Source organism: Nannospalax galili, unplaced genomic scaffold (genome assembly GCF_000622305.1).
Source record: "Nannospalax galili isolate Female #2095 unplaced genomic scaffold, S.galili_v1.0 scaffold1051, whole genome shotgun sequence".
NCBI classification, from domain to species: domain Eukaryota; kingdom Metazoa; phylum Chordata; class Mammalia; order Rodentia; family Spalacidae; genus Nannospalax; species Nannospalax galili.
The window spans coordinates 2,647,195-2,670,034 of NW_008331995.1; the positions used below are offsets into that span (position 1 = coordinate 2,647,195).

Sequence of the window (22,840 nt, forward strand, 5' to 3'; positions counted from 1 at the left end):
CTCCTGTCTAGACTTATTCTATTAGTCTTTACACTTGCCAAAGAGCAAATTCTAATTTATTTTACATTTGCCTGTGGCTTAAATCTAGGATACCGAAATTCACAAAGAAGGCTACTATGTAAATCACCCTATTACATAAGCCTTGTCCTGACAGTGTGGAACTGTCTCCTTCACACGCCAGCTCAACATTCATACACATACTGCCCACAGCATCCTAACTCAAGTGCTCTCTCTCTCCCTCCCTCTCTCTCTCCTTCCCTCCCTCCCTTCTTCCCTCCTTCCCTCTCTCCCTCTGTATGTATCTACATGCCATGATATGTGTGTGTATGTCAGAGGACACTTTGCAGGAATAAGTTCTCGTCTTTCATCATGTGGGTCCCAGGGATCAAACTCAGGTCATCAGGCTTGTTTGCAAGCACCCTTACTGACTGAGCCATCTTTCTGGCCCCTAACTGAGGTTTTAAAGGATTAAAGGCCACCCAAATTACCTACTACAAACAGAATCCAGGCCATCAAAAAGCTTAAAGAACAGAGATGCTGTCCAAATGCCTTTTTGGAGGATACAGGCTAACCCTGGAGGAAGAGTCTTAACAGGCAGTGACTGGTCTTTTGAAATTTGAAACATCCCAAGGATATTGTCCTTGAGCTTTGCTAGAAATGCCACAGGTAGAAGAAGCCAGCCTTTGCTGACCAAGACTCTGGGTGGCAATTTCACTGAGCAACTAAGTAGGTGGGATAAGCCCAGAAACAACAAGAAGTGGGGAAAAAAAATATTTGAAGTTTAGGTATGGATACTTTCTACCCCAAATTTAAACTTTACATTGTAAATGTAAGGAGGTATAGAACTGCACCCGCATTTCAGATTCAAGTTTTATTAGTTATTAAAGAATAATGGCTATGAAAATATATTTCACTTGTGTTAAAATAATAAAATAAAATAAAAATACAGTAACTTCCTTCACTGCTCTGCTGTATCTGACCACTTATAGCTGAGTCTGTGGTCTGTACTAGTCTACACACAATTCAGCAACACTAGTCATTGCTGGGAAGCAAAAATATGTATCATTTCAGAAAGCAATTTTTTACTTGGAAATAAGTATAGATCCACATGTTCTTATAAGAAAAAATACAGAAAGATCCAATATATCCTTTACCTAGATAGGGTCAAGGGAAACACTACATAAAAACAACACTGTGACAACTAGGCTGTGCTTGTACACAATTAAGAAACAAGCCATTTCCATCATCACTGGTCTCTCCCACATTGTCCTTCCTTATCCACACACTTGGCTCCTTCCAGTCAATCCTCTTGAACCCCTTATCCCGCATCAGCCAATCTGTTTCCTATGTCTACAACTTTACTACTTTGAGAACTGTATAAAAGTGGATCATGGTACAGGTAATGTTTGGACACTGATGCTTTTTACTCAGCATAATTCTCATCAAGACTGTTGCAGGGGCTGGGGAGATGGCTCCAAGTCTAAGAGCACTTGCAGGGGACTCAGGTTTGGTGCCTAGCACCCATATCAGGTGGCTCACAACGTCCTATAACTCTAGTTTTAGGGCATATGATGCCCTTTTCTGGCCTCCATAGGCACCCAGGTGCAAATGGTGCACATATACTTGGGCATATACTCAAAAAGCTAAAAAATAAATCTTTAAAATGGTTGTGCATATGGATGATTAATTCTTTTATGGTTGAGTGGTAGTTCACAGAACTGGATAGTATTCATTTAGTCATGGGCAGGCTTTTCTAGATTTTTTAAATTTGTGTGTGCTTTGTTTCGGTTTTGGTATTCAGAATAAATTTACTATGAGCACTCATGCATAGGTTTTTATGCCAATATAGGGATCACTGCTCTGGGATAAAGGATTACATGTTTGTCTGCTAGAATGCATGTTTAGTTTAACAGAAGCTACTAGAAGAGCATATAATTTTATATTCCTGCCAGCAAAATACACATGATCTAGTCTCTCAACATGGTTGCCCCATTCTTTACTGTTGTCACTGTGTTTGCCCATGCAATAGTACCTGATGATGTTGAGTATTTCCCATATGTATATTATCCACCAATATATTCCCTTTAATGAAATGCTTATTTGTGGCTCTGGCTACACCTTGCCTGAATGATTTGTTTCTTTATTCTTTTCTTCAATTTTTTTTTATTTTATGTGTTATTTTGTGTGTTTAAAGTGTTTTGTGTGCATGTATGTTAGTGTACCCATACATGCAATTCCCACAGAGACCAGAAGAGGGTGTTGAATCCCCTGGAAATGTAATTGTGAATGGTTGTTAGCCATCATGTGGGTGCTAGGAACTGAACCTGGGTCCTTTGCAAGAGCAGTCAGTGCTCTTAACCACTAAGCCATCTCTTCAGCCTGTTTCTTTGTTTTTGAGTTTTGAGGGCTCTTTATACATTCTCCATCCTAGTCTTTTTCAGTGATGAGCTCAGCAAGTATTTTCTCCTAAAGTATTTTCTTATTAAAACTTTCTGCATGTAAAACAAATTTAATTTTAATGAGACTGGATTAATCAATTTTTTCAAGATTATACTAGGCTTTTGATGTTAAGTCTAGAACCGTTTTGCCTAGTTTTACATTACATAGATCTAAATTTTTATAATTTATTACATCTTGCCAGGTATGATGGTGCATGCCTTTAATCCCAACACTCTGGAGGCAGAAGCAGGTAGATCTTTGTGAGATGGAGCCCAGCCTGGTTTATACAGTGAAATACAGGCCAGATGGAGTTAAAGGTAGACCCTGTGTCAAAATACAGAAAAAATAAAGAATTACATTTAATTCATTTAGGGGAGGGGTGCATATGCCATGTCTCTGCATGGAGGAGGTTTCTCCTTTACCATGTCCTGGGGATCAGACTCTGATCATCAGGCTTTGTAGCAGGCCTTTACCTGCTGAGCCATCTGGTTGGCTCTCCTTTTAAAATTTCTAAGCCTTTAACTTCTTTACAACTTACATTGCACTCTGTGGGTTGAACTAACATTTTATGTAAAGTGTGAGGCTCAGTTTGGGATTAGGTTATGTGCTTCTAGCTGACCCCCTACTCCAACATCCTGTAATCAAAAGGCTATCTTGCTTCCAAGAAACTGCTTTCACACCTTTGTCAAAAACTAGTTGGGGAGCTTGGAGAGATGGCCCGGAGGTTAAGAACACTTGCTGCTCTTCCAAAGGACTCAGTTCCCAGAACCCACATCAGATGGCTCATATCTTCCTGTTAACTTTAGTTCCAAGGGAGCTGACACCTTATTCTGGCCTCTGTGGGCACCAGACACAAATGTGGCACACATATATACACTGAAGCATTCACACATACACATATGTTTCTTTTAATTAAAAACAAAACAACAATCAGAAAGACCCACTAAAACCAGCTAGGCACATTTATGAGCCTATTTTTGAGCTTTACACTCTGTTCCATAGATCTGTGTGTTGATTCCTTCACCAATACTATGGAGTCTCAGTTACTTATAATACTATATAAGTACAATAGAGTAAGTTTTGTGCTTATTACATAGCATTATAATTATTATATAATTCCTGTATAGTGTTATATAATATATAGTATTATAAGTACTATGTAAGTTTTGATATAAGTAGATTCATTCCCCTGACTTTATTCTTTACAGAATTGATTTTACTAGTCTATTTCCTTTCCTTATATTAGTATGAACTTGTCTAGTATATATTTACAGAAAATCTCTGTCTTTGACAGGAACTGCATTAACCCTGCACATTCATTTGGTGAAAGCTGGCATCTTCAACTATTCTGGAGCTTTCCAATCTCTCAAAATACTATATATTTTCCATTACTTTAGACTTTCTTTCATTAGTATGCATTCCAAAATCATATAAATATTTTATTAGATTAATACCTATGTATTATTACTATCTTTTTAAAGTCTTAAATAAGTGCTTAAATTTTTTTAATTAAAAAAATTTTTAATTGAGCTTGGCATGGTGATATACACCTTTAATCCCAGTGCTCAGGAGGCAAAGGCAGGCAGATCTCTGTGAGCTCAAGGCCAGCCTGGTCTACAGAGAGAGTTGGGAGACCTTATCAAAAGATGAATAAAATTTTTAAATTGAATTTTTGCAAATTTCATATAATATATTTTGATCATATTTAGATCCTTTATCTGCATACCTCTTACAGGCCCCCACACCAGATTTCATATACTCTGTCATAAATATTAAGGCCTATTGAGTCAAGTTTGTGTCCTCATATGCCCTTTGGTGTGAGTCCATCCACTGGAGTCTGGTTAACCTATTTAGTGTCACACCCTTAAAGAACCTGACTCCCTCTCCCAGCAGTTATCTATCGGTTGACAATAGTTCCACAGGTAAAGTTGGGGCTTCTTCCCCATTTTCCCACATTTATGCTGGGATTTTGTCTGGCTTGAGCATGCATGGGACTTGTACATGCTGTTACCATTGCTGTGAGTTTATATGAGAAAGTTCCCAGTTGTCTGGAATGAACTTGCCTAGTCTATACTTAACAAAAAGTCCCTGTCTTTGACAGGAATTACATTAACCCTACACATTCATTTGGTGAACACTTCTTAAACTATTTTGAAGGTCCAACCTCTTAATATACTATGTATTAATTTAGACTTTCTTTTATCAGCATTTAATAGTTTATAGCATTCAAAATTTATACAAATCTTACTAGATTAATACTTATGTATCATTACTATCCTTTTTGTGTGTGTAGCCCAGGCTAACTCTGACTTGGGCCTCTAGTACCTCAGTCTCCCCAAGTGCTGGCATTATAGGCACATGGTACTACACTCAGCTTCCTTATCTGTTATTTTTTGAGCAATAGGACATCACAATTGAAATTTTGGTGTCCAAAAGTTCATTGTTAATATATATTCGTAAGCCTCTCAGGTTGAAGCAGCATGAGCTCATTTATGGAATCTTGTGGTGAGTACACTTTTTGCAATTTTCTACATAATCATTTAATCTGCAAAGAGGGATAGTTTTATTTTTTTTTCCTTTTCAATCTGTACAGCTTTTATTTCCTTTTCTTACTTTATGAACCTGGCTAGACTTTCAGCATGATGTTCAATAAGCAAGGTGAGAAGCAGCCTGTTCCCAAACAGGCAGGGAGGCTTGTCTTCTGCCCCTGCTCAGTTTAATGCTAACTGTGGGTTTGTCATTTATGCTCTTTATAAAGTCGAGAAAATGTGTTTTTATTTTCTACTTTTTCATGAGTGTAGAAATTCGCAATTTCCTTTTTACATTATTATAATCACATGATTTCTTTCCTGCCTTTTTTTGTTAAGCCAACGTCTCATTATGCCCAGGCTGGCCACAAACTCGCCATCATCCTGAGTGCTGGGATTTTAGCTGTACACCACAGTGTTGAGTGATTGCCTACTAACAAAGTAGATTACACTATTTGAATTTTCTTTCTTGTTCTTTTTATTTTTAATGTTCTAGGGGGTTTTGGTTGTTTTCTAGTGCTAGGGTTTGTAACCTGGCTATAGGCATGCACAGCGATCACAACAGATCCACATTTATAACCTTCTCCTTAAAAGTATCAGGCTTCTCTTCCTCTATTTTCTGGAATGTTGTATAGAAATGGTCTTTATTCTTTCTTGCGATTTTCATGCATTATAATTTGATGGGATTTAGATTGCATCCCCTACCTGCACCTCCCCTTATCCCCCCGCCCCACCATATATGGAGTCTAATTTGTGTCCCCAAACGTCTTTCAGTGTGGATCCAACCACTGAAGTCTGGTAATCTACTAAGAGTCCCATCCTTGAAAGAGACCCATCTTTCCCACTCCCAGCAGTCATTGGTTGCCAAAATTTCTTTAGGTTGTTTTTTTTTTTACCCACTTCCCCAGGTCGATGCTGGATTTTTTTTTCTGGTTTGAGCTTGCATGGGACTTGTGCATGCTGTCACCATTGCTGTGAGTTTGTATAAGTAACTGACCAGCTGTCTGGAAAACTGTTTCCTTATAGTTTTTCTGTTTGGCAGTAATAGTTTTGACTGTTGAGCTGAGCCTTTCCCTCTTTTCTAACACCTGTATTTCATGCTACGTATTTAATCTCTCATCGTTCACCTGGCTTTGTTCCATTTTGATAGGCTTTATTTTCATTTAATTCAATTAAAATTTTTTTCTTCTAAGGCTGAGCATTTAGGTTAAGGCAAGAAGATCACAACTTAGGGCCAGGCTGGGCTGTACAAATGTCACAAAACCCAACAAAAAATAAAACAAAACAAACCAATCTTGAGATGACTCTTCTGAAATGCTGTAATTTAGAAGTCAGGTGTTTACTATTGAAATGCTGATTTTCTTGTTTTATCATGTATTAACATGATCATTAATGTGCTTGGTCTTTTCTGACTGACGATTTTAAGGTATCTTTTTCCTGTCCTGCCACTTTCACCTCAACTATTACATTTGAAACACGTTTTTCTAGAAAGCGTACAATTGGCTAGTGATTTAATCCACTTTGTGATTCCTTTTTAACTGCTGTATTTAATATAGTTACTAATTACTGATGCTGTGCTCTTGTTTGCTATTTCTGTTCTATTTCTTCCAGCCTCCTTATATAAGTTTCTAAGATTTTAGGGTTCCATTTCTATTTATTTACAGTGCTTTTGATGGTGTATCTTTTGTAGCCTTGGATGTGGTTGCTTTAAATTATATGTATTATGTATCAATATTAAGACATTATATCTTACCACATTTAGGTATTACTTCATATCTGTATATGTCTTATCACATTCACATATTTGTTCGTGTGTGTGCATCACAATCTACTAGTGTGACCATTTCCCCTGTTCATTCCCACTTACATTCCTTTTCCCTCTCTCATTTACAATACGACTGGCTTGCTTTTTCTAAATCTGTATGGAAAAACATTATACTTGTTTTTTGCTTCCATCCTCCAACTTAATTCAGAAAAATAAAGAGATAAAGAAGGAAAATTTCTCTATTTTCACTTTTTCTATTCCTATTCCTTCTTGATGTTCTAGAATTCTCTTCTAGTTTGAGAATACCCTTTGGCTGTTTGTTTAGAGAGATAAGCTTCCCCAGCTCTTGTTCATCTAAGAATGTCTTGATTTCTCTTTCACTCTAGTGTATAGGTGCCAAGTTCCTCTCCTCCTCCAGCCCCTGAAGAGTCCTGAGCCCTGGGCCCTGCCATTCCTGCAGAGAAGTGAGCTGTTTCAGCTCAACTGCCTTATTTGTGCATATGTATCTGAGGTGTCATTTACCCTATTCCAGTGATTCAAGACTTCTGTGTTTAGTCTTCAGAAACTTGACCATAATATGCATTTTCTTTGTATTTGTTTGTTTGAGCTCACCTAGCTTCTTGTATTTGGCATTTTCCTGTACCAAATTTGGGGGAAATTTCAAACACCACTTCTTCCATCTTTTTCCCAAAATTCTGATGACCGATGTTAGATCTTTTGTAATTAGCCTCAATGCCCCTGAAGGTTTCTTTTCTTTTCTCCCAACTTTTTGGTCATTCATATTGGGTAATTTCTGTTTCCACCTCCAAGTTCACAAAGTCTTCTTCTCTTGCTTTCACTCTAATGTTGAGCAGCTGAGTCTATCTACTGCGCTACCTAATTTGACCGTTCATTCTTAAATTTAAAATTCTCTTTTTTGTATCGTCTCTTGTTTTGCTGATTTCACTTTTTCCTGAAACTTTCTATTTTACTATTTGTTTAAAGTGTGTTTATAACTGGTGACTGAACTGTTTTATAATGGGTGTATTCGTTCGTTCATTTGATAGGATCGCTATAGTATCCCAGGCTAGCCCCAAACTCTCAATCCTCCTTCCTTAGCCTCCTCAGCATTAGGAACACATGTGTGTACCACTGTGCTTGGCTATAATAGGATAATTCTAACACCTCTGCCATCTTCATTTTGACATATGCTGACTGTCATTTTTCATTCAACATGGGATCTTTCTGCTTCTTGGCACAAAAAAAATCTATATTATCTATCTATCTATCTATCTCTATCTATCAATTTGTCTATCATCTATCTACCTATCATCTATCAATTAATCATCTATATATCTGGTTGTATGTCTATATCTATGAATGATACTGGGGATTAAACCTAGGGCTTCACATGTGCAAGGAAAGTATCCAAGCACTGAGCTGTATCCCTAGCAATTTTTTTTTTTAATTTTGAAAGAGGGTATCAATAAGTTGCTAAGGCAGGCCTTGAACTTGAGATTCTCTTGCCTCAGCACACCCAGTAGCTGAATTCCAAGTCTGTATAAACAGGCCCAGTTAAGAAGTGATCTTTTTTTTTTTTTTTTTAATTAACATAGACATTCAAGGTATTATATAATTATAAAGCTCTGGATTTTATTTAAACCTCATGTAGCTGGCTCTCACGTGATACTGTTCCAGAGAGCAATAGGCAGTTGTAGGTTGGCCTCATCTGGCTTTCATTGCTGCTGGATGGGGAAGGAAAGCCTTGCCTCACCTTGTTGGGGAAGTTCATGCCAGCTCCTTACCAGGTCTTGCCTGATACCAGCATGGCTGGAAAGGGTAGAAAAATCTTGCCACTGCTCCCAGCTAAGTGCTCTGCCTATCGCCTCTACTACAGGAAGGTGGTGAAATCTTGACTCTCCTCTAAGCCTCCTTGGATAACACCCTAGTAGAGAAACAGGGTACCTCATTCTAGGTGGGGAAAGGGCAGCCCTGACCTGCCTTGCTACAGTCAACAGTTCATCTTTGGGAAAGCCTTTCTGACAGCAGTGCCTTGATAGGTTTGGGCTCCCTGTCAGACTATTAAGGAGAAATATCCACAGTCCCTCATGACCTGCGTTGCTGTCTGGAGTACAAGGGCTGTTCACTAAAAGCCTCCTGCTTGCTCCACCCCCTCCCCATCATTCAGCTAGAGAAAGCAGGTTTTTATTAGGACCATCTCTGTCTCTAGTTGCTGGCATTTCTGGGTTGCCGGTTTCTTATGCTCCAAGGCTAAGATAAATGAAGCAAAAAGAAAACTCCAGGAATGACCCACCGTGGTTCCTTTGATAGCTCTGGAGACAGTCAGCTTGATTAGCTCCTTTCAAAGGCCTCATACTTTCTAGTTTTCTACACAATGTGCAAGGTTTCTAAGTCTATGCTTGATCTTTAATGTTCTTTGCTAACATACAATATTTTAGATTTTCCTTAAAAATGTTATCTAGCAGTTTAGAGCTCATCAAGCCTGTAACACACACACACACACACACACACACACACACACACACACACACACAAAGATATATTCAACTGTAATTTAACTTAACTTGCTATATAACTCTAAGAAGTTCTTTTCAGATGAAAGACACTAGGAAATTTAGTCACCAGTATGTATGTATGTATGTATGTATGTATGTATTTATGTATGTATGTATATGTATGTGTGTGTAATTAGGCTAACATACAAATGGCATTTGAATATATGTATGTGTGTCATGTGAGATTACATAATAACTTTTTTTCCTGCAGTACTAGGGGTCAAATCCAGACTTTGCACACACTAGGTAAGAGCTCTACCATAGAACTACCTCCCCAATCTAAATGTTATATATAGCTAAAATCTATGTACCTGGTAGCTGAAGAAAAAATTCCATATTTGTCAGAGCTACATTTTTAAATATTAGGGCAGCAAAACTGGCCTCATGGCAGATAAAAGCTGGTTAACTTACAAAAGAGGCAGAAAACTGTATGCTTAGGCCAGTCATAGTTGGGGGTCTAGCATTTCACTGAATATCAGCAAGTTAAACTTTCGAGAATGTATCAGTTCAGTTCTGGGCAAAATGGTTCCTTCTTTTCAAAGAATCTGTGTTTGGCACGTTGTTGTGGATCAGGAAGGCCTCTGTCCTACTCCCCTTTTCTCAGCACCAGCCCAGCTAATGGACAGAATTGGGGAGGCAACTTGTTGCAAACTCTAAGTACAAATATCTGAACTTACAGCTGACACCCAGTTTACTTTTGATGATGTTGAAACTCCTCGGTGAAAATTGCAGGTGATGATAAAAATGTAAGAACAGCAGCAGTGATCGCTAATTATTACTCACACAAGGGTTTTACACCACTACCTCTAACTCCCAGGACAGTGTGACAAGGTAGGTAGTACACATTATACCCGCTTCATCCTTTCACAGATATGGAAAAGATGTGCAAAGAGGTAGATGCAAGTCTCCAAGGTCACACAGCTAGGAAGCGGAGAAAGCAAAGTGCTGATCGCTGTGCTTCTCAGACTCCCAGAAACAAGTGTTTTCTATATGAATTGTCCTCTCCCTCTGGCTAGAAAATATCAGTCTGTTGGTGTGGATCCACCCACTGGAGCCTGGTTAACCTACCAAGACTCTCACCAGTGAAAGAGACTGACTCTCCCCTTCCCAGCAGTCAATAGCGCCAATAGCTCCTCAGGTAGGGTTGGAGTTACTTACTTCCCACATCTGTGCTGGGATTTTGCCTCGCTTGAGCGTTCATGGCACTTGTGCATGCTGTCAGCACTGCTATGAGACATGTTTTTAAACTTGTATTCATATATCTTATACCATGCAACAAAATGAACTTAAACTGAACCATGGACCCAAACGCAAGTTGCAAAACTATAGTTTCTAAAAGAAATGTAACAGACAATCTCTAACTCTGTGTCAGGTGAATTCTTGCTAACATGATAAAAGCACACCCGCAAAGAAAAAAAAAAAAGCTAAACCAAATCATCCACAATCATTCTTTGAAGCACGAAGACAATGAAAACAAAAACAACACTTGAGAAAATATTTGCAAATCACAAACATAGTAAATTATGTCCAAAATATATAATGAAGTCTGAAAACCCAACAGTAAGAAAACTGCAATCCAGTTAAGAAAAATATGCAAAGAATTTGCTTTTTTAATGGCTAAATACATTGTTTATAATTATATACACTATGGTAGAGTTGTCTAACTCCTTTAGGAAATTATAGATCTATGCTTCCATAAACTCTTCCAACTGAATTGGGAATGATATGCATAAGAAGCCTTTTTGTATGAGCTTGTTAACGCTTAGAAAATAACAACATTGGTGTGTGATCAATTCTTTTGACCTATAGCTACCAGGGCAAGGAAAGGGAAAGGAAAAGAATGAGAAGGAAAAGCTCCAGGGAGAAAGAATGGTATACTTTACTCTATAAAATAGACTTCTCCATTTTCGGTATAGGCCATCTCCCAGTTTTCAGGTAGAGGACCTAAATTATCCTCTGCAGAAAGAGGTAGGTACTGAGGGAACTTCTGAGAAGGGTCCGTGATGGGAGCGGCGAGGACACTACTATTCACAGGCGGGAGCGTTGCTTCTTGGAGAGTGTGCTCTTCCTGGTCTCCAGAATCGGCTGTTCAATCAGGTACAAGAAAAAGAAAACAAACACAAAGCTGTTCAGCAACACGCAGCATGCCTGGGAGGTGCATGATGGATAACACATTCTTTTTCCTCCTTCTCGGAGTTCCCAGATCTTATTAGCACAATATTAATTATACATAATGGGTTTCATTATATTTTCATACATGTATATAATGTATTTTGATCTCTTGTTCCTCTCCTACTAATTAATTCCCTTTCTCTTTCCACCTAGACCCCTTCTACTCTTTCGCCCTTCTCTGACCCAGTGAGATTCATTAGGGTGTTTACAGAAGCATGCATGCCTTACTAGTGACTATGCGCCTGAAGAAAATGTCTTTACCTTCCCAACCTAGCCATCATTTATATCTAGATCCTCAGAGAGGGTGGGACCTCATGAACCCCTCTCTCTTCCGTGACATGGTGTTGTTGGGCCCAGGCTTACAGAGATCTTGTCCAGGTAATCACAGCTGCTATGAATTCAAGAGTGCAACAGCCATGTCGTGCCCAGAAGTCAGTGTTCACACTGCTCCCTGATATCTTTGAGCTCTTACATTCTTTCTGCCTCTTCTTTTGCAGCGTTCCCTGAGCCATAGAGAGGATGTTACAGATGCCCCATTTATGGTTAGGCAACAACAGTCACTTATTTTCTGCACTCTGAATCTCCCTGCTGAACACAGTGCAAAACTTCATAATAAAATATGTGCAAACTAAAATCAAGAACACATCAAAAAGATCTTCTGTTATGATAAAGTTGGCTTCATTCCAGAGAGGCAGAGATGGTTCAACATACAAAACCAGTAAGTGTATGATACCACACAAATGGACTCAAGGACAAAAATCACTTGATCATTTGAATGGATGTAAAAGGTCTTTGACAAAATGCAACATCTACCTTTTCTAATTACTGGCCATCCACTATGGCTTCTGTTTCACTTGGCTGCATGTTCTTTAAACAGAAAGCATCAGAAAGACCAAGAGCACCAAGGACAGCTGAGTGGTAGAGCACACACGGGCTTGGCACGTGCAAGGCCCTGGGTTCAATCTCTAGTACCAAAGAAACCACCAAAACAAAACAAAACCCAGCAAATTTTATTGTAATTAAGAAGAAAGAATCTTAAAAATACCAAAGTAACCACATTAAACTAACTCAAACCCTAAAGATGCTAATACTAACATACCCTCACAATGAACTGATTAAATTTCATTTTCATTTGGTTTCATGATTTTGAAAAAGAAAAAATTGTAAGATCAAATTGAACACACAGGCACAGTGGCATTTTTGTACATTTTGTATAAGTTATTAACACATTTTTTGATAGGCACTGGCAAAGATCAAAGACTGACAAATTAAGCTGGAAAGGATACAGAAGTTTAGATTATGAAGACAGCTATGCCAGTGAGTCAGAACTGAGACTCTTGGGAAACCAAGAGACTGTGAGAGGCGAGACAGTTACCCTAGAACAGCACCATGTGGGTGGACTGATATGACTTGGGTCTTAAAAGAAGGCTCTAAGTGCATGCGTCTCCTTTGCTTTCTTATTAACTAGAAACATCAAGGGTGGTGTCACCAAAGAATCTACAAACAACACTGGTGACATTCCAGATGAATTTTTAGAGAGGATGATGATATTAAATGTCATCTCCACGGAGCTTCAAAACACTATCAGGGGAGAGAGTCATTTTCTGTCTCGCAGTTATTACCTTCTAGAAATTTATGATAGTGACTCAGAATAGGGAATTTTCAAAGGCTGCTTTTGTAGCTGTCTGAGAAGAGTTCGTAGTGAGCTCAGCACTTGAGAAGGAAGGTTCTCCTAAAAGCGGATGGCAAACATGCCAAGTCTACAAGATGAGCAGCTCCTCCAGAACCTGGCACCACCGATGAGGCCACCTGTAGGTTTTCCCTGCCCTACATCTCTCACCTCTTAATCCAATACCATCATTAAGGCCCCTGTTTGGGAACCACCCCCTCCCTTCTAGGTCTGTGTGGTCCAGGTAGAAGCGGACACAAACTCACTCTTGGCTCCGAGTCACACTCTTTGCCATTAAAGAATGTTCTACCATTTCTACCTTTGTACTTGGTTCAGGAACAGGGACATGTGGCAAGGCTAGGAGCTAAAGGTCAGGTATGGAAGTTTTGATGGAACTCCAGAGCAAGTGGCAGCCTCTTGATGCTGGGCTAGTCAAGCTGATGGGCTCTTATGTTTCATGTGCTGGTGGCCATGTGAAATAGCTTAGCAAGACCTGATGAAGAGTGAAACTCACACAGAAGAAAGGAGAGACAAAAAGGATGAAATCTCCCCAAGATCCCCAAAGGAGTCTTTGATGTGATGCCTGAATCCTACGCTCTCCGACTGCTTCATGTCTCAGAGACACTTAGTTGCTCAAACCAATAAGGTGTACAACTTGTACTGAAAAGCACAGATTAGGAGAAGTTTAAAAGAAGAGAGAGGGAGTCGGGCCAACACAGAACCATTTGAAATTATTAACAGATACTAAAATGAGTTCCGAAATTAGCAAGAATGAAAAGATCCATTCTTGTTTTAGGAAAGTCAATACATAGTCCTTTCTGACATTGTTCCAGAAAGTATATCCTTCACACTGATGTGTGTCCAGAAACAACCAGAGAAGCTATTAAAATATGCCTCTGGCTCCTGGCTACAAAGAACAAGACTGAGGTAAAATTCTAAATAGAGATGTTTTTTTGAAAGCACTAAGTTGAGTAAGACTCAGATCATAGAAGAACTACATTTTGGGACAGTTGTCTAAAGAAAAGAAAGAAAAAACCGCATGAAGTGGCACACCAGTCGCTTACAACGTTGGTTTCCTGTGGGGTTTACTACAGTCTAGGTTTGGCACTTTGCAGAGTCACTAGAACCTCTGGATTCTCTAGAAGTTCTGCCCTGAAGCCAGTAGCCAGACAGTGGCAGACTCGGTACACAGTTCTCTATTCATGAAGCCACATCAAAGACACAAATGTGATGACTCTGCTTGGGGAGGGGGCGTGTAGAGATGGCTTCGTGCCACACAATTAGCACTCCAGAGAAAAGCAGACTTAGAATTGGATGCTTCTGGATTTTCAAGAAGGCATCTTTATTTTTATGAGAATTTACTAGTTTTTAAAATCATAATTCCTTTAAAAATAATGCAAAGGGGCATAAACAAAAATTGAAAGGTAGTTATTCATAAACAGTGACTCTAGAGCCGAATGGCCCAAGTCTGAATTCTGGCTCTACCATTTAATAAAGAGAAGCAAATACTTCACTGCTCTGTGCCTTGGTTTCTTCATTTGTAACTGGGAACAGTAGGTGTACCTACTTCATAGAGTGCCAGGAGAACTAAAGAGTTGATTTATATAAAGCACTCAGAACGTTAATGGCTTTTGTTTCCTATTGCTACGATAAAATACCCTGACAAAGGCAACTTACTGGAGGAAGGGTTTTCCTTAGGTCACGATTTCAGGTTACAGCCTATCACTGCAGGGAAGTCGCAATGGCAGGAGCTTGAAAGAAATGGTCACATTACCTCTACAGTAAGAGAGCAACTGATGCTATGCAGCTTATTCTCTCCTTTTAGATAGTCTAGCACCCAACCCAGAGAATGGCACTACCCACTTTCCATTGGGGCTTCCCAGAGTAATGAACATGATTACACAATTCCCCACAGACAAGTCCACATGCCAAAGTGATCTAGACAATCCCTTCCTGAGAATCTCTTCACAGGTGACTCTAGCTTCTGTCAAGCTGACCATTAAAACTAACTACCACAAGTTATCTAGCACATAGTAAAAACAACCCAGTAGTTGCTGTCATTGTCATCATTGTCATCAGCAATATTACTAAGCTTTGTCTTTAGAGCAGATGTGGCCCTCAGGGTGCCAACATTACAACAGGCAGAAAAAAAAAAAAAGATGAGTATGGCTTGAAACTACAGATCAAATCTTATGTGTGTGTATTTATAGGTATGTGACCTTGAAAGGAACTTTACCTTTCTGAGCATGCGTTTCCTTATCTGTGAAGTGGACACAATGACCAGGCCATGAGAACAGACTGTTTCTACAGACAGAAAGAGCTGAGCAAAAGGCCGGGCACCTACTGTGTGCTCAATGGGTGGTTGAGATCAGGACTAGAAATAAGAACATCCAAAGCCAGTGTTTACCTTTCATGCATGTGTGCATGCTATTTGAGATTGAACCTGGGGGCTTACACATATTAGACAAGTATTCTATCACCAAGCCACACCCAGCTGAATGCTTGTTTTTCTACTTGTCTGCCCAGTTTTAGAGACAAGGTCTCATAATGTTACTCAGGTTGGCTTTGAACACCTGAGCTTAAGAAAGTGCTCTGTCTCAGCCTCCAGAATGCCAGAGACTACAGGCATACTACAATCATGCTTAGCTTGTGTTCATCTTTTAATATGATATTTAAGAGGCAGTAAAATGTAAGGGCCATAACTAAAATTTTAAACTTTAATTAAACTATTTTCATAGAAACCACAATTTAAGTCAAACAGGTAGTGGCAATGTGTGGGCCCCATATATGAATTGAGAGCTGATTCAATTTAACATTAAGTGTACACAAGTCATGTCAAAAAGGGGGGAAAAGTCCAAGGGCTGGGAAAGCAGCTCAGTGACAGGGTAGTTGCCTGGTGTATGTGAGACCTTGGGTTCCATCACTAATACTGGAGAGAGAAAATATGACTTAAAGGGAATATTAATTTGGAAGAAAAATACCTAATTTTAATCTCTCAATCTCTCCCCCACTCCTTGCAACTCCCCTCACAGCCCCTCAGATGGGGACTAAACCCAAGACCTTATGCATACTAGGCAAGCACCTTATCAATGACCTATAGCCATTGCTGAACAATGTCACTTTCAGAAAGAAAATAGGCAGCCCAAAAGTGAGAGATTGGAGAACAGATACAGGGCAGACTCAAGAATTCATAGATTCAGTCATGGCTTTGACTTTGACACATACTTAGATTAAAAACAAAATACTGCATTTAATTTATAAAACATTTCGGAGCACTATTACCACTTTCTTACTAAAGTCTGCTAATAAATCCAAAGGGCACACGTCAAATGGAATGTTGTGATGAGCCCAGATAGGGGGATGGATGACTGGCTCTGTCACCCTGCAGAGTGTAGGACCTATGTTCTGTAGTGCTCCCATTTGTAAACTGGGACAGCCATACCTGGGTTGCTCATCTGGCAAGAGTTCTGGGAAATTTACAAAATATATATGAAAATGCCATGAAAATGCCTTCTAAACCATAAATGAACATGAGACTTTGGTCATGGTAAAACAGAAGATTCCAAATATTTATAGACAAATTGACACACAGACACACGGACTTTTGCAACTGCCTCTGAGAATACAAGTGCATGTTAAAAAGCCATTCCTGAGGCTTATCATAAACTGTCCTCGTCAGTTTTATATGCATATCACAATATACAAAATTTTTGAGGTTTATTAGAGCCAACAAAATTGCTTTAAAATAAACTGTGGGTCAGAATGGCCACTCTGACATACAACCCTGGGATTTGGTGATACTAGAGAAACTTTGTGATTTCCCTCGAGTGTGCATAGAGCTCAGAGAATGCCCTACCACACTCAGCACTAGAGAAACCTTCACCTAAGGAGTTTAGCATTGCTGTGCCTGCTAATGAAAAATAAGTGTCAGCCAGCTAAGGGTCAACAGCAATGGTAATTAACTGGGAGAAAGAGAGCCTCTCCAACTTGCAGTACATGGCCACATGCATCCCAGGACACCTATGAATGTAACCCAATACATTCGTAGAGGGCAATGTGTTAGTAAAGTTTAGACGTCTCTTGGATGCCATTATTCTATGAACAGATACTTTTTAGTTGTGGTGGCTTATTATACAGTTTGCAAATTGTCCATTCAGAACAAAATGCTGTGTGTGTGTGTGTGTGTGTGTGTGTGTGTGTGTGTGTCTGTGTGTGTGTATGTTGCAAGGGCACACAGGTATGTATGTGTTCACTTGTACCTATAGCTGTGACTGTACTTGAAGATCAAAAGAGGGGTTAGCTCTATCACCCTCTGTCTTTTTTTTTTTTTTTTGAGATGTGGTCTTTCACTGAATGGAGCTAAGTAGCAATCCTGTCTCTCCCTGTAGCAGCAATGGATTTACAGGTACAGTCAGCCATGCCCAGCTTTTTATGTGCCGCAGGAATCTGAACTGGGGTCCTCACGTTTGCATGGCAATCACTCTTACTCACTGATCTATCTCTCCAGCCCCCAAATCATTTTTAAAAGGCTTTTGGTTGGGGCTGGAGAGATGGCTCAGTGGTTAAGAGCACTGACTACTCTTGCAGAGGACCCAGGTTTGATTTCCAGCACCCACATGGTGGCTATGTTCTGTCCTTAACTCCAGTTCCAGGGGAATCTGAAGCCTTCTTCTGATCTCCAAGGCATTGCACGACTCGGGTGCACTCACATACATGCAGGCAATACCCTCATACACATAAAATAAAAATAATAAATAAAATATTTAAAAAAGCTTTTGGTTGTATAAATAACTGTATCTGTATTTTGGCCAACAATATAATTCTACCATCATTAAGCACATATAAGGAGTGCTTGCCCTCAGTGGCTCCTCTCAGAGCCGCAATCTAGGGACAATTTGTGGAAGATTGTCCCACTGCCTGATGTTTAATAATCAGTCCTCTGGTGAGTGTTCATTGCTGAGTTTCTGCCTCTATCATCACCTATCGGGGAAAACACAGGCTATGGCCCCAGCATGTATGTAGCCATCACAATCCCTGGGGGCCTGCTATAGGCTCAGTGTTACATAGGCATTATTATTGGACATGACTCCTTCAAAAGAGCCAAGAAAGAACCAAGTGTGGTAGTGCACACCTTCAATCCCAACATCAGAAGGCAAAGGCAGGTGGATCTCTGTGAGATCAAGGCCAGCCTGGTCTACATAGTGAGTTCCAGGCCAGCTGTGGCTACAGGGAAACCATGTCTCAAAAAGACCAATAAATAAATAAATGCTCTGGCAAATATAATTTTTAATGGGTACATAGTACTTCAACACTTTGATATGATTCTCATATCTTTTTCATAGGCAGCCTAAGCTGGAACCAAGGCCTCATTATGCTACTGTTACTTAAGAGCTATTAGCTCAGAGTGGCTGGTAGATTGCAACTTGAAGCAGTATAGAGTGCAAAAAGCCTTGACACAGTTCCTTTCACACATGTGTCACAGAATAGAAAGTGTTAGGTGCTGAAAGCATCAGTATGACAGAGCGCCCATGTTATGAATGGGCATTTATTCGATAGGACATCCTATCACATATACGCATCAAGGCTCTCCCCTCCCTTCTTCACTCCTGCTCCTTCATTCTGTTTTTTCTCTCCCTCTGCTTCTCTTCTTTACAATGCTTGGAATCATGCCCAGGGACTCCCTCATGCTAGACAGGTAGTATACCACTGAGCTATCCTCCCAGCCTAGCTTTTGTGGTTCACACTATTAGCCTTTTTGATACTGGAATAGGAGCTTAAAGAGCTCTATCAGCTACCAACTTAGTTTTCTGTTTTGTATAGAAACTAATGATAAGGCCAACTGAGGTTTTTAATAATTTTTATTATTTTTATTTCATGTGTATAAGTATACTGCCTGCATGAATATAAGTATACCCATGTGCAATGGCCACTGAGGTCAGAAGAGGGCATCAGATCCCCTGGAACTGGAGTTACAGATGGTTGTCAGCCACCATGTGGGTGCTGGGAATCAAACTCAGGTCCTCTGGAAGAGCAGCCAGTACTGTTAACAACTGAGCCATCTCTCCAGCCCCTGATAAGGCCAATTTTACCATTGATGAACTGGATTCACAAATGGTCCTTATAGGTCAAGATTTAAAGTGGGGATTATAATGAAGTCAATTTTCAGAGACATGGCTTCTAGCAACAGGAGTTTACAGAAGTTAGACACAGGAAACCCACCAAGATCTATAGCTGCTACCAGGGCTTTGCATTTGTTTTTAGCAAAAACACCACCTTAATATGTAATTGGAGGACAAGAAAAGGAACTCCAAGTTTCCTGGGGCTACTCCCTTTGCTGGTAGGGAGTAGCTTTGCATCGTTGAGTTGGCCTCCCAGGTCTTCTGTCACTGCAACCACATCTGTGCTGTGGGTTAGATCAGGATTTGCTATTCTTACCTACTGAACTACCAAGGCATTAAAAGTATTAGCTATTTTTATAAAGAATCTGTAACATTTTTTCATAACTGTTTTCATTTGGGTGAATACTACTATAAATGTGTGATATATTCCCAAGGAATGAAATCAGTTGATTCTAATAAAAGTATGCATAAAACCAGCAAATTTTACCAAGATATTGCAAGTAAAGGTCAGCCACTGGTTTTATCCCAGTTCTAAATGAAGAAAATGGAAGTTTTCACAGAAGTAGAAAGTCAGGAATGGTCTAATGTTAGTCATTTCACACAGCAACGGGACTAAGCATACTGTGAAAGGACAACTATGGAGAGCCAAGCGAGAACATCAGAAAGCTCCTTATCTACCCAGGACTTCTTGCAAAAGGGTTGAACTACACTGCTGCTAACAACAAAATCAGGAAGATTTTATTACCATCCTTTAGGTTTCTGACTTTAGTTTAATGATTGGCAAAACCTCAGAGAGGCCCAACAGGTGATTCAACGACAACAAACTTTTTCCTGAATATTCTATTAGACTTGGTGACACAGTGGCGGGAGGTCAGGACACAGACTGCTGAATCTTTCCACTCACTATGGCTAGGTCTAAGGAGGCGATGACAAAAGTCTGATGATATGAGAAAAGGAGAGAGGAAGATCTAATATTCTGAAAATGGATAGCTTGTCCACAGCTATAATTTTAAGAGAGCAAAGATAAAAATATAACTATAGGCAAAATGGAGGAAACAAGATGGTGTTCTAAGTCACCTAACAGACCCAAGCAACTCCATGTATGCTAATGGTCTTGTTTGTGACCAGGTATAAATTTGAAGCACACAATCAGGTATGTATACACTTACTACATTTTGATTTATGGCATCCAGATCAAATCCACATGCTATGAAAAAATATGCTCCACTGATTCAGAATATATAGCCAAACCTGTGGTCTGACACTGTCTGACTTATCTAGAGGCTTTGTCCTTGACCAGCGCTTCATAATAAACACTTTAGTAATAATCTATACTATGTAATATATCATTACATGCAATATAGAAACTTAGAATGTTTATTTTTCCATATTTCCCCCTTTAGGACTTACAGTGAATTTGCGTAAGTTAATTGAACACCTGATATTTTTCCATTTTATCTCTACTTAGGTGAGAGAGAAGAGGATGCTGGTTGCTCACTATGCAACAAGTGACATTAACCCGATAAAACACATTCTTTCATTCAAGATAATCAGTCCTGCTTATGGAAATGTCTTATGATCCACCCCCCCCAAAAAAAAAATTCAAGAAAGAAAAAATTCAACATATTGCAGCATTTTGAAGAGAAAGAAAATCAGGCTGAGATTTCTTTCTTGAATTTCAGGTCCAAGGAAAGGACTACCTCTTCCCCCAGCACCTTGCAGGTTAGAGTTTGAATTTAGGCAACTCTTTTGAAATCCAAATGAAAATAGTATACTTCTTTTTTGTAATGATTCCTACATCTCCCTTGGTGCATCCATTCAGAGGGACCCAGTCTGGCCTTACCTGTAAAACTACTGTTCATTTCAGGAACATCATCCTCCTCCTCGTTCTCCGCGTGGACTATGCCAGCATTTTGCATATCATTGTAGGACTTGGTTCGCTTTGGTGTGGACTGCTTGGAGCCAGACTGAAGGCTGTACAAGGCATCCGTAGTGATTACTTTCCCACTGACTGGCTGGCTGGGAGGTTTGGGTGTCCCATAATAGTTTCCTAGGTGATAGAGAGACACATTTGCATGTTTCAAAAAGAATACTTTTTCTGTTCAACAATTTATATCCAAATCTCTCAGTACGTGAAAAAATAAAGCTGGAAAACCAGAACACACTGAACTTCATTTCTGGAATGGCTGAAGAAAGGTATCTTTTCTATCTGGCTAGTTATGGTGTTGCAAAAAAGAAAAGAAAAGTCACATGGGTTGGGTCCAAAGAAGCTGGTAGGGATAAAAGCAACAGTGGCCATGCTGAATAGCAGAGCTTCATTGTCATCACATTTGAATTTCAATGGGTCATCCTTTTATATATAGGCACCCACATAATGCTGAATCTGGTTAAGAGTGATTCTCACAGAAAATAAAAATTCATTACTGCCAACATCCTCCCAAGCCTCAAAGGTTGAGGTCTCTTCCCTCTTCCAAGAGGGAACCAGGGCACTATTTTGAAAGGAAAGTAGTGAGCACCACGTGGCACCTCTTAAGCTGAATGGCAGGACTGACTGTCAGGGTCATGCTGGGTGGGAACCAGCCCTTGCCAAGTCAGAACAGAAAGCTATGACTCTGGTGGCCCCTCTGGGATCACTCTTCAAGTGATGGTCAACCTTTGCTTTCAGCCACCTTTACGTTCTCCCACAGTCTGGTTTAGGCCCCACTGTCTCTGCCATGCAATTCTGAATGGCACATGATATCAATTCTTTAATATTTAGATATGTGTATTCTTATTTGTGTGTCCATGCATCTGTTCATATATGTGTGAACATGTGTGTATGAGTGCTTGTACACTTACGTGCATGTGGCATGAAGAGGACAAGGGCCAACTTGGGGTCATTCCTCGGGTGTTATTCATCTAATTTTTTTGAGACAAGGTCTCTCCTTGACCTGGAGCTTGCAGATTTAGCTAGGCTGTCTCTACTTCTCCAGCCATCATGCCCTGCTTTCTTACATGAGTTCTGGGTATTAAACTCACACCCTCATGCTCCCATGACAAGCACTTTACCAACTATGTCCATAGCCCCATAAATATATATATATATATAAATATAAATATATAGTTAATATAGTACAGTATATTAAATTCTAACTACTAAATTCAATTAACTTTTCTGAGGGGGGGTCTTTTTGAGACAGGGTCTCCATAGCTCCAGCTCTCCAGCTGCCTAGAACTCACTAACACACACACACACACACACACACACACACACAAATGTTTTTTAAAAGATGACTTTTTTTTTTCCTGGTCTTTTTGAGACAAGGTTTCCCTGTAGCCCCAGCTGTCCTGAAACTTGCTATGTAGACCAGACTGGCCTTGAACTCCAGGCTGGCCTTGAACTCACAGAGATCCACCTGCCTCTGCCTCCCAAGTGCTGGGACTAAAGGTGTGCGCCATCATGCCCGGCTAAGATGGCTTATTTCTAACCACAAGCCTTAAAAGGTAGCTTCATATAATAAATTAATCAATGGAAGAAATGAGTGAAGGTAGTGATAAATTTCCTTTTGCAAATTTATGTTTAAAAGCAAGTGATTTTTGAGGTTTTCTTAAAA

At 39.7% G+C, this 22,840-nt stretch overlaps 1 protein-coding gene across 14 annotated transcripts in view; it reads right to left on the minus strand.

The window, feature by feature from the left end:
• Magi1 (membrane associated guanylate kinase, WW and PDZ domain containing 1) overlaps window positions 1-22,840 on the minus strand; it is a 692,255-nt gene that overhangs the window by 97,764 nt on the left and 571,651 nt on the right. For all 14 annotated transcript variants that reach the window (XM_017796616.2, XM_017796611.2, XM_017796614.2 and 11 more), the window contains exons 4-5: window positions 21,091-21,297; window positions 11,171-11,372 (exon numbers count right to left, since the gene is read on the minus strand). In XM_017796616.2, the coding sequence (XP_017652105.1) occupies window positions 11,171-11,372; window positions 21,091-21,297 (409 nt within the window). The remainder of the gene's footprint in view (window positions 1-11,170; window positions 11,373-21,090; window positions 21,298-22,840) is intronic.